We start from the raw sequence: 12,668 nt of genomic DNA, 5'->3' as shown, positions 1-12,668 counted from the left end.
CTTACCTGCTTGCCCTGGTACCATCCAGCCCCTCATCGGGACCCTGCCTTTGGGGGCGTTTGGAAGTGAGGGCAACTGAGGCTTAAGTTGAGAAAGCAGATGCCTGGGAATGAATAACATTCAAAGCCAATTAAATAATTGCATAATATTAATTGTCTTCCCGTATCTATACAAAAAGGACATTGCATTAAAGTAAACTATTCAAAAGACATAAGGAGAGGAGAAAGGCAATATTAACTTACAATACAAGTTCAGTGTCCTAGAAGGATCTGACCTTACAAATGAACAGATTCGGATTAGGGGAAAAGCTGATTAACTGGTTGGGGAAAAGAGCACAAAGAAGTGGTTACAGACAAACAAAGGAATAGGAGTGACTCGGGAGCACTGTGATGGGTGCAACCTGATAAACCTAAGCTCCTTGTGGCAAGGGAGAAAAGGACAAATCAATTGTTATCCTACAGGTCTCCCTGGAGGAACTTTTACAAGTTCTGAGATGTTAGCCAAGTTACAGACAAATAGGCAAAAATTAAAATGAGATATAACATTTTACCTCTTACTGAAGGCTTGTGGTACCAGATCCCATGGATGACATGAAGGTAACTTGTTCTTTTAGCCGTTGGACACATGCTCCACTCAAGACATGGGAGCTTTGGGTGCTGCTGGAGGCCCACCGAGTGCCTTGATGGAGCACTAATGTGTCCACAGAGTCCGTGGATCTCGTGGGAGTGAGTGTGGTGCTGTGGAGAGTCAGAGATGGGGTGAGGATTTTGTTTGTGTGTGTGTGTGTGTGTGTGTGTGTGTGTGTGTACAGAAACCTCAAGAGTAAGATGAGACCTGAAGAAAGGAGCAAGCAGAAGGCTGGCATGGGAGGCCTCTGGGCTAAGGGAGGAGCCTTCTTAGTGCCAGTTCCGGAAGCTCTGGGGGTCTGGACGTGAGCAGAGTGCTTGGAGGGCGACCGGGAAGTGGCGTCCTCAAGAACAGCAATGCCGAACGCAACTTTGATGTTTCACACGTGTAAACCCCTGTTTTCAATAGTCTTATTCAAAAAGTAAAAGAGCAGCAAATGAGAGTGGTTACAAGAATTTGTTTAACACAGTATATTCAACAGACTATTGCTTCAACATGTAATCAAACTTAAAAAATATTAATGAACTACTTTACATTTGTTTCTAAGTTTCTAAAATCTGGTGTGTATTTTCAGAGTGCGTGAGTACATCTTGTTTTGGCTAGCCCTTGTTTCAACTTCAACAATCTGGAGTGGTGTTTCTCAATCTGGAATATTCTAAGGGGCTACAGGTGGAACTTCCATAAAGAGGGGGGCATGGCACGGGACTAGGGGGGCACCCAGAAGGACCGGAGGCCTCGGGAAGGAGGCCTGACTGGAAGCGGTTGAGATCCTGCTGTAGATGCCTGTGGCTTGCTGGGGCCTCTGATGGGCTAGGGAGCGAGTGTTAGAGTGAGCCCGTGTGTGAGCTTCCGGCCTTGACCTCTCGTTCCCTCCATGCCTGGGGTGCTGACTGCCAGGTGATGGGGCTGGGCAGGGATGGCAGGGAGGCTGGTGGCACATGGGCTCGGGTGGTGGCAGTGCTCGTGCGGCTTCTGCAGGGGTTTGTCCGCACAACAGCAGGCTTCTCCAATTCATGGATGACAAAGCAGAATAAGGAAGGGCTCAGGTGCTCGGCAGTCGGTGTTGCAAGAAGGACGGGGGGCTGGGGCATCCAGGGGTCCTGAGGAGGCTATTTGACCTGGATGAGTGAGGTTTGAGGTGCGGTAATAGCCTTCCGGGTGGAGCTGGGGAGCAGCCACTGGCGTGTGTGAGTCTGAGGATGTGAATTTGAAACCCCCATACTGTTGGAGGCCCTGAGATAGCTGTGGTCTGGGGTGGGGGTCGGTGCAGAGAGAAAGGCTGATTGATGCTAGAGATGGGGGGGGGTCTGTGAAGCAGGTTGGGAAGGGCAGGGGTTGGCCACCAGGAAGGCCTGCAGAGGGTGGGGGTCAGAGCAGGTGACTAGCCATGTCCAGTGCTGCTACTGAGCAGGAGAGGTCCAGGGTCCCCGAGCACTGACAAGGGTGAGGGAAATTACTCACAAAATCTGTAGCTCCAGGCTGCGGTGGGTCCAGGAAGCAGGAAGGAGAGGAAGAGACTAGGTACAGATGGCTTTGAGGGGTTTGGCTTTATTTTTTGACGTTTTAATTTACTTTGGGGTTTCCCTGGCTCAGCCATCACTCTTGGCAGTGCTTGGGACCATGCAGTGTGTGGAATGAGCTATTTCCAGTATCCCCTAGAGCTTTCTCCCTGCCCACAGGAATTTAGCCTTAAAGGGGAGCAGATATAAGGAGTACCTGCTGGTAGCTTAGAGACGTGGGGGCATGCCCCTCAGGTTGCCGTTCCTTACCAATGGGCAGCATGATAGTGGACGGGGACAATGTAGTGTGCAGCTGACCCTGTCCTGTAAGAGAGGGAGGGCTCCTCCCCCTGCGGGGGTCCCAGTGGTATTTTGCAATGTGTGGTGGCCTGAGATTGGTGGGCTGAGATTGGCGACAGTCACGTTATTTATGTACCCTAGCTGTATCCTTTTTTTTTTTTTTTGGTCATACCTGGTGATGCACAGGAGTTACTCCTGGCTTTGCACTCAGGAATTACTCCTAGCGGTGCTCAGGGGACCATATGGGATGCTGGGAATCGAACCCAGGTCGGCCACGTGCAAGACAAATGCCCTAACAGCTCTACTATCGCTCCAGCCTCCTGACTGTATCCTTAATGAGAATAGTCCCTCCTTGAACACCCCTGGTGCTGTGGTGTCTGAGCAGAGGTTGTTCAGGGGTGACGCTGCTGGGTGCTCAGGGCTGGGCATGTCACAGTTCAGATGCCACCTTCTTGCGGGATTCTCCCCACCCTGGGGCTGGATCCTGATCTCAGGGTCTCACACATTTGAGGCATTTGCTCTTCCACGGAGTCAAATTGTGAGCTGGTCACAGGTATCCTCATTCCTAATACCAGTGAGCAGGACCATGAACACCTCATTGCTTACCTTTAGGCTTGTGCTAATCCAAACTAAGACCCTGGACTCAGGGCCAACATCATAATGACCAGCACCAGGTACTGGCCCGACCCCCTAATTTGTCAGCTTGCGTGTGAATTGTCATCCTGCATCATTTGATGCTCACTAGCCCCATGCGAGGAAACTAAAACCTGGGGCATACTGAATTCTGGACGATGTCTCCAGCCAGCCGGTGGGCACTGCGGTCTCCCCAATGCCTGTGTGGCTCTCTGACCCGCTCTCTCCTCCTGCTGCAGGGACAGGGGTGGACCCGGTGGTCAGCACCAAGAGCAACCACTGCCTGGATGCCGCCAAGGCCTGTAACCTGAATGACAACTGCAAGAAGCTCCGCTCCTCCTATATCTCCATCTGCAACCGCGAGATCTCGCCCACGGAGCGCTGCAACCGCCGCAAGTGCCACAAGGCCCTGCGCCAGTTCTTCGACCGGGTGCCCAGCGAGTACACCTACCGCATGCTCTTCTGTTCCTGTCAGGACCAGGCGTGTGCCGAGCGCCGCCGGCAGACCATCCTGCCCAGCTGTTCCTATGAGGACAAGGAGAAACCCAACTGCCTGGACCTCCGCGGTGCATGCCGGACTGATCACCTGTGCCGGTGAGCGCTGCCCTGGCCCTGGGAGTGTTGGCCCAGGTGCTGTCTCTGGTCCACTGACTGGGGCCCACTGGAATGTGGTTTTCTGAACCCAGCAGGAGGGTGGAGTGGGGGGCAAGTGTGAAATAAATGGTAATTCATTCATTCACTCCATCCACTCATTTCTTCATTCACTCATTCCACTCACCCCTCCATTCACTCCATCCGCTCATTCCCTCATTCACTTATTCCACTTATCCCTCTGTTCATGCTCCATCCTCTCATCCCTCCATTGATTCCATCCACTCCTCCCTCCATTTACTCCATCCACTCATTCCTTCATTCACTCCATCCACTCATTCCTTCATTCACTTCATCTACTCATTCCTTTACTCACTTGTTCCACTCATCCTTCCATTCATGCTCCCTCCACACACCTCTCCATTTATTCCATCTACTCATTCCTTCATTCATTCATTTCACTCATCCTTCCATTTGCTCTATCCACTCACCTCTCCATTCATTCCATCCACTCATCCCTCCATTCACTGATCCACTCATTCCTTCATTCACTTATTCCACTCATCCTCTGTTCATGTTCCATCCACTCATCAATCCATTCCATCCACTAATTCCTTCATTCACTCCATCCACTCATCCCTTCCTTCACTCTGTCTACATATCCCTCTATTCATTTCATCCACTCATTCCTCATTCACTCCACTTTTCATCTGCTTTAATCCTCTTTCCCTTCATCCATTCATTCATTAAGCACAGTTCAAGGTTTCCTTACTTTGTGCTCACTCCAATGCTAAAAACTGTGGAAACTAAGATTAAAAGCCAAGGAGTTTATCATTTAACATAACAGACCTCTTAGGAAGGTCCATATATATCCCAACAGAGGTCATGTGGTCACCTAGGAAGGGGCTCCCATAAATCATTGAGGTGGATCATTCCACACTGAGAAGTGCTCAGATCTATTTTGGGGTGGATCGTGGATCTTGAGTTTAAATACTGGCTCTTTTGTTTACTAGCTAAGTGACATAGAGAGAGTTTCAAAAATTTTCTAAGTCTCCATCTCTTCGCCCACAGAACAGGAGTATAAGTACCTGAATCCATGGGTTATTGTGAGGATTAGGTAGGATGACATATGGTGGAAATTTCACACAGAGTCTGCATATAGTGAAGCTACTGAGTGGAGTCTTAATTTTTAGAAAGGCACGGGGTTGTTTGTTTTAGTGGTGCCGTCAGTAGAAATTTGCCTTCTCGTAATTCTCATGTTTTTCCTATTTGTGTTCAGTGCTGAATCGTAAATCCTCGGCAGGTGGAGGGGTACTTGGAGGAGCACTGATGCAGGAGGGGAGACAGGGAGACCGTGGGCCCCACACTGTGGCCTATCAGGGAGGGTGTCTGGGCAATGGCATCTGGGTCAGCCTGGGGGGGTCCAGAGAGGGACTGTGGAGCTGAGCCTCAGAGAAGGAAAAGGCTGGGGACTGGGCCAGCCGGAAACATATAGCAGGATTGGAGGGCAGAACTGGCCGGTGGGAACTGCAGTGGGGGTACACATGGAATGCGGGCCGGGTGCTGGGGTGCTCACTCTGCAGGACCCTGGTCTGCTCTGCGTCTTACCTGGCTGAATTCCAGCAACCAGGCTGCGAAGCGGTGTACCGCCTCGTGTTTGCCAAATTAGGACATGGCATGGAGAAATCACTCGCCCGAGGTCTTGTACTAGCCCAGACCAGGGTTGGGTCCAGACTCCTCTCCTTCCTCATATGCATTTGTGCTGGCCTGGACTCAGGCTGCTGTGGGATGGAGGGAAGAGAAGGCTGAGAGAAAGTCATTTCTGGTTTCTCTCCACTCTGTGTGCTGTACCTGAATGTGCACCCCACACGTGGACTGCAGAGGTAAGAGAAGGAGCCGGCTATGCTTGCTGCCTGGTCACTGTAATGACGGAGCTACTCCATGTGTGGATGGGACTCATCTGGGCACTCAGCCTTTCCCCAACCCTTGGCAGTGTCTGCAGAAATGAGATTTGTGGTTATGGAGCTCAACAAAAGGGGCTGGAGTTGGGGCAATGGGCTGGATGGTTGCTGAGCGTCTGGGATTAGTGATTCCAGCTCCTGCCATGCAGGGAGGGTCGGGAGAGGCCAGGAGGGAGATTGGAGATGTCTGCATATTTGGGTGTCAGCAGGGCCCCTGTGTGCACAGAGAGGCAGATGTCCGCAGGACATAGCAGTTAAGGGAAGGACAAAGGAAGTGGAGTCAGTCAGGGAGGGAGAGCGGCTGGACCTCGAGAGAAAGGAGGTCCAAGGGAAGGAGAGACTGAGGAGTGGTACCCCAAAGTGTGTGAGAGAACCTGACAGGGCATGTGAGTGCGAGTTTAAGTGTCTGTGTGAATGAGTGTGTGTGTGAGAGAGAGAGAGAGAGAGAGATAAAGAGTGTGAGATGTGTGTCAGTGTGCATGTGTGTGTAAAGGGGTGTGAGCGTGGCTGTGTGTCGAGGGAAGATTACGTTTGAGTGTGACAATGAGCATATGTGAGAGGGGCGTGAGCCGGATGTGTGTGTGTGTGTAGGGAAGATTATGTGTTGAGTGTGGCAGTGTGCCTGTATGGTGGAGTAGGTACCCAAGTGTGTCTTTGTGTGGCTGAGAATGTGTTGTGCTTGTGTGAGTGGCAGTGGGGACGGTCATTGCTGTGGACGCGGGCCTGCAGGAGGCAGGGATGAGGCAGAGATGCAGTCTGTGGAAAGGATCAGGCAGGCTGGGTGGGGGGAGGGTCGCTCCTTGCACCCAGAAGGGAAGCGTGAGTGTGTGTGGGGGACCATATGCCCTGAAGTAAGCCCCCCTGGAGCTGGGGAAGCCGCTGACCTGAAGCTAGCTGTAGGGCCCAGCAAGGTTGTTTAGCTGGAAGGTGCACTTTTCTCTTTTGCTTAGTTAAAAAATACACCCCTGGGACTGGAGTGATAGCACAGCTGGGAGGGTGTTTGCTTGCACTTGGCCAACCCAGGTTTGATTCCCAGCATCCCATACGGTCCCCCAAGCACCGCCAGGAGTAATTCCTAAGTGCATGAGCCAGGAGTAACCCATGTGCATTGCCGGGTGTGACCCAAAAAGCAACAACAACAACAACAACAACCCCCCAAAACACACCCCTATCACTTACCAAACCAAATGGGGGAGGGCATTTAAAATAAGGGCACACAGGCAAAGGGTGTCAGAGGAAGAACCAGGAGCCCTCAGAGGGGGCAGTGTGCAGACGGGAGGGGCACTGAGCTTCCTGGTGATCGAGTGGAGGGGCCATGTATTCACTGAAACATGACAGAGGGGAGCTCTGGGTGTGGGGATTGAGTGCAGTCTCTCCCCGTCCTTGCTGCGGAGATGTCCTTGTCAGCTGTGCACAGTCTGTGGAATGACAGGCAGGGCGAAGACTGGCCTGAAGGGAGCTGGAGGCCCTCGGGACAGGGGCCCCTAGTGGGTGGTTTCACCTGTGTGGACTGCAGGGACCTCCGTCCTCCCTCCTTAAGGGTCCAGTTATACTATTTCTCTCCCCATGTGCTTGGCCTGTTCGCTGAGACCTTGAGTGCAGCCCCCCCCTGCCACCCAGGGGTCTCCAGGGCCTGTGGGTCTGAGTGTGTGGAAGCAGCTTCCTCGGGTGCTGCCTGCCCTCTGCACTGGTTACATTTCCAGGGAGATGGGCTCTTGGCTGGAGAGGGATTCCCGAGGGATATCCTTTCAAAGAGGATGGTGGTTGGGTGGAGTTGAGGGACCGGGGGGAGGGACTGATTTCTGTTCATGCCCTGGTGGCCAGATTTGCTCTCGTGCACAGTGCCCCAGGGTCCATGGAGGAGCCTGAGAAATGACAGAGAGGGTCAACTGCAGGAGAGCAGATATCAGTGTCTGTTTCCCGCTGGGCTCAGAAGGAGCCTCTGCCATCCCATTGTGGCATTGCCTCCTCCAGGGTGCCTGAATGGGCACCCCAGGTGGAAACCTGTCATTGGCACTGGAAGAGCCCTGGTCAAGATGTTTGGAATAGGAACTGGGGCCCCCCAGTCGTCGTCTTCTTCTTTTTTTCCCCCAATTTTTGAGTCACACCCAAAAAGCAAATGCTCAGGGGTTACTCCTGGCTCTGCATTCAAGAATTACTCCTGGAAGTGCTTGGGGGACCATATTGGATGCTGGGAATCAAACCCTGGTTGGCTGCGTGCAAGGCAAATGCCCTACTTTCTGTGCTATCGCTCCAGCCCCCCTCCAACCTTCTTATTAAAGCAGCCTTTATGGGAGTCAGAGGAAAGCTTCCTGAGGGACTGTTTCCTTGGAAGTGGGGGCCCTTATCCTCACCATCCCCGGAACATGCCCGTGTCCCCTGTTACATAGATCCTGGCCCTCACCTGCCTGGCTCTCCTGGCCCTCGGCTTAGGGAACTGCCCAAGCTGTGCTTTGGGCTTCTTTCCCTTAACCTGGCATCACGTTAGGTCCTGTGATGGCTGTGCTGTGCGCCCGTGGGAGTCAGGCTTTGGCAGGCCCCTCTGGGATACCGAGTGGCTGCACTGTGCGGTCAGGGCAACTGTCTCAGTGATGGGCTGAAGGGCTTCAGGTTAGACGAGAATGCTCTCGGTGCTGGACATGGGGCTACTGGAGGCACCCCCAGCCAGCGCCCCACCCTTCTGTCCTGATTCAGTTTGGCGTGTGGGCAGGTTCCTGCTCAGTTGTACCTGGGAATGTGCTTCCAACCCTGGACCCTTCAGGGCTGCGCGCTCAGGCCAATGAAGAGCCCGAGAAGCCCAGGAAAGGCTTTTCTTTGCAAAGAACTTTGGAGAGGGAGTTTGGAAAGCACAGAGAATCTCTTGGAATGAATCCATGGAATTCCACTGTATTCTCTCACTCCGCACCCAGGGGAACATGACCTACTTTTGCTTTCCTTAAAACACGGTCTCAGGTTTCTCTCTCGAAGAGTAGTGTGTGTGTGTGTGTGTGTATGTGTGTGTGTGTGGTGTGTTTGTGTGTCTGTGCCTGTGCGTGGTGTGTGTGTGTGGGTGTGTGTGTGCGCGTGCACGCGCGCACACACACACACACAGATGCAGGGAGGGAAGTTGGGGGAAGATGCCGCTGTTGCTGCCTATGGATTGTGTCCCTTCCAGGCATCTTCTGGATGGGGTGGCCACATGCTTGTCCTCTCGGTCTGCCCAGAGGCTATAAATAGCTCTGCGCTGGCTCAGTGCCACATCCCGGGCTGTAATTTAACCTCTGGGTGCTGACAACGTATATAAATAGATTCTACCCTAGGGCTCCCTGACTGCCCAGGCCCCTTCCATGCAGTGGACACTGTCCTTGTCCGAGAGCGTTCCTGGGTAGGCAGGGAGTGCGGGTCCTGGCACGCACGACTGTCACAGGGTCTGGCATCTGCAGGCAGTGTGCCTGGCCAGGTCTGGCTTCCATTCCTGCCTCCTTGGGACTTGGCCTCTTTTGGCTTCTCTAGAGAATTTGTTGGGTGACTTTTTCTGGGGGGGTCTCTAAATGCCTTCAAGTGGTTATTTGTGAAGGACTCAGTGTGGGGTGTTCAGGCTTTTGCTTCCTTTACTATTTAAAATACTCTGTCATTCTAGGGCTCTCTCCAGGGGTGCTGTGGGGCCTTAGAGACCCTTTCCAGTGATATTCAGCCCTACATTGTGGCCCTGAAGTTTCAATGCTCTGGTCATCAATTCTGTGGGGTCACCAGGGTCATATCCAATGTTTCTGGGGTGGTAGTGGTGACGTGCGATGTCAGGGATCAAACTCATGCAAGTAGGGCATGTGCTCTGCCTTGCTCATCCCTGAATGGAGAGGTTCTTGAATATTCTGAAAGGTTTCTTGTGTGTGTGTTTCCTTAAGAGAAACTTGTTATTTATTTTATTTTATTTTATTTTTTTGTTAGATTCTCAAAAGTTTCCTTGACCTCACAAGGCTCAGGGACCTGTGCTTTCTGTAGGAATGGGGGTTCTGTTCTTTGTTCACTTGACACTCTCTCTTTCTTTCTTTCTTTCTTTCTTTCTTTCTTTCTTTCTTTTTGGGTCAGCGATAAACAGGGGTTGCTCTTGGCTCTGATTCAGAAATTAGTCCTGGAGGTGCTCGAAGGACCATATGGGATGCTGGGAATCGAACCTGGGTTGACCATGTGCAAGGCAAATGCCCTACCTGCTGTACTGTTGTTCTGGCCCCTTGACACCATTTCTTGAGTGCCCACATTGCACCCAGTGTGGTTTTAGGATTGGTGAGTTCATGCAGTAGACTGAGGGCTTTGCCCCTAGGGCACCTCCTGTTTATCGAGCACTGTGCGTTCTGCTCTGCACTGAGAATAGTGCCACACAATAATCAGGAAGAGCCCATGTCCTGTCAGGTTCTCTCAAAAGGCTGATTCGCTCTCACCCCTACCTGTCTGCTGTGGGGAGCAACCTCTTCCTGGCAGAGAGGAGACCAGGAACGAGCTGAATGATCAGCAACCCCCTTCACCCATAGCAGAGCAGTACCCCAGGGGGCCTTGGGTGATCTGCTTGGAGACTGACCATGTCTAGGTTATCTGGGGGTCTCGTCATCAACCCTTCCAGGAGCTTTCTCCTTTGGGGTCTCACACCGTGCTTGCTACTGGCAGTAGGGGTTCTGCTCACCCTGGGTCCTGGGACAAGGGTACTCACTCAGCTGGCTTTCCCTGGAATTTCTTGTGATGAGCTGAAATGAGGCTGGGACATGGAGCCTCCCTTGACTAAAGACACTTGGGAAATAAACAGAGAAGCAGAAACCTAGGCACCAAGTTGACAAACAGGGCTTATGATCCTTTCTGGTCTGGACACTCTAGGTGAGCAGGACAAGGCAGCGAGTCTCCAACCTGTCCTATCCAGACTGCTCTGGTTCTGATCTCTGCAAATTCCCCCTCCAGAGAGGACAAGGACCTGTCTGGTTAAGTCTCCCGCATGCGGCTCTGTGTGGGAGCCATTTCATCACTGGGAGATTGGCAGGAAGACCCACCCACGTGGGGAGATGCCACAAGTGAGTCAAAACTAAGGGTACGAGCTGGAGAGGATTCAGACCAGCAGGGTCCCCTGCACATGCCGGGGTGTTTGCACACTTGCAGTGACCCTACTCTTGCCTTGTGACCACTGGGCTCTCTGATTTCTTCTGCCTCCACTCCTCGACATGGACTCTCTCCTTGCCAGGTGGAATTTTACAACAAAATTCTGTAGGCGAGGGATGGAGGAAGGTGGCATATGAACCATAAGCAATTTCCTTTCTCTCAGATGTGGATTGAAGGCCTACGTCAGGGTGCCTAGATCAGGGTGACTGCATGTCAGATTCTTGGTGAGGGCTCTCTAGATTGTGTCATCACGTAGCCTTTCTTGGGACCAGCACACGGAGGTCAGGGACAGGGTGGTGGGGGGCAAAGGAGAAGGAGATGTGTGCCAGGCTGCTTGCAAAGACTCTACCCTCATGGTCAGATTTCCCTCCCAAGGCTCCATCTGCAAATGCCACCACGCTGGGGATTAGGGATTCATAAAGTCAGTTGTGTGTAGCCAACCAGCTTCCTCTTCATTCAAAGCCTCTAGCCTTGTCTCCCTTTGCCCTCTCCTCACCACTGATGCTTTCTAGAACATGCCGTGTCCTATGGCACTGATCACGTGCTTTCCTTTTCTGGTTCATCTTCCCATTCAGTCTCTGTTATTTTATATTCTATGTCACTGCCAGGCCAATTCATTGAGAAGTGCCAGGCATGGCCCTAGACAGCCTCTTGATTGCAGAACAAAAGAGAGATAGTCCCTGGTCCCTTGCATCAGGCACTATGATGGACAGTGATCATGTGAGCAGACAGCATGGTATTAATTAAGGAAGCAGGCTGTTGAGTGAGGAAAGGAGAGAGCTGGATGGGGCATCAGAAAGAGTTGACATTTGCACTGAGACCCGGAGAAGGTGGAGGAAGGCAGCAGAGAGGGGACCACGCAGAGGGAGTGGTAGGTGCAGATGTTTGGGCAGGTCTGCTGGGGAGAAAGGAGACCCAGTGTTGGGCAGAAGGGGGTCGGGGAGAGGTGCGGGAGCAGGTGAGGGGAGGCAGGGCCGCCAACCCTGTGAGGTTTGGGTTTGTCCTGTATGGTATTGGTAGCTTCTGAAGTTAGTGTGATGGTGTTGCAATGACAGTGTATGAGGTGACTCGTACTGTGTGGGGAGGAGGGGTGGAGCCTGGATGTCCTCAGAGAGATTGGGGAGGCGGCTATTTCAGTATTACTGGATCAGAGATGATGGTCCCTCGGGCCAGGGTGCTGAGAGAGATAAGTGGATCAATTTGAGATATTTTGGAGATGGCAGTGATAGGCGTTGATGTGGGAACCAGGGCCCCAGGAACTCGAGGCCAGCTCCCCGGCTCCCAGCTTGAACAAATTGGGTGATGGGGCCATTTTCTGAGATGGCGCCGGCCTGGCAGGGGAGCTCCAGCAGGACTGGCATTTTCTGCACATTCATTTTGAGGTGTCCTTAGGGTGTTCTTATCTGGAGCTTGACTGGAACTAGGGATTGTGGGGTCATATGCATAGCGGTGGGGGCAAAGGTGAGGGGAAAGGATTAGGAGGGACTTGGCTGAGTGGTGGCCACGGGAACGTGTCAGCCTCTCTGAGTGCTGTTGTGTGGTGACATCATAACGACAACTCTGGAATATCAAGGAGCCTTTTGAAAAAGGAGGCGTGGGCAGCTGTGACATGCTGTTGAGAGGCTCAGGAAGATGAGGACATTCAGGAGTCACTGGGCTTGGGAAGTCGGTGACCTCTCCCAGCCTGTGGGCTGGTCTTCCACCTCACTCGCCTGCACCTGGGGATTGTCCATGGTCATCTCAGCCCTGGGTGCTGAGCCCCTGTAAATGGGGCCCCAAAGACATCCTGCTATTTGTCAGCGCTTCCTAGGAAAGTCCTCACTGTAAGGGAGCTTGTCTAATGGGGACAAGTTGCTCTCTTGTCCTGTCAGTGAGGTGGCTGAGGAGAACCCACTGCTGTCCTGGCTTTGGGAAGAGCCGGCCGGGCTGGCTGTGT

At 52.6% G+C, this 12,668-nt stretch overlaps 1 protein-coding gene across 3 annotated transcripts in view; it reads left to right on the top strand.

Annotated features, from left to right (window-relative positions):
* The window catches only part of GFRA2 (GDNF family receptor alpha 2), a 79,764-nt gene that overhangs the window by 31,525 nt on the left and 35,571 nt on the right, over positions 1–12,668 (top strand). For all 3 annotated transcript variants that reach the window (XM_056118908.1, XM_056118910.1, XM_056118909.1), the window contains one exon: positions 3,299–3,653. In XM_056118908.1, coding sequence (XP_055974883.1) covers positions 3,299–3,653 — 355 coding nt within the window. The remainder of the gene's footprint in view (positions 1–3,298; positions 3,654–12,668) is intronic.

This window comes from Sorex fumeus, unplaced genomic scaffold (assembly GCF_029834395.1).
Source record: "Sorex fumeus unplaced genomic scaffold, SorFum_2.1 ptg000039l, whole genome shotgun sequence".
NCBI lineage: Eukaryota > Metazoa > Chordata > Mammalia > Eulipotyphla > Soricidae > Sorex > Sorex fumeus.
The sequence above is the reverse complement of the archived record's forward strand: the minus strand, read 5'-3'. Positions and strand labels throughout refer to the sequence as shown.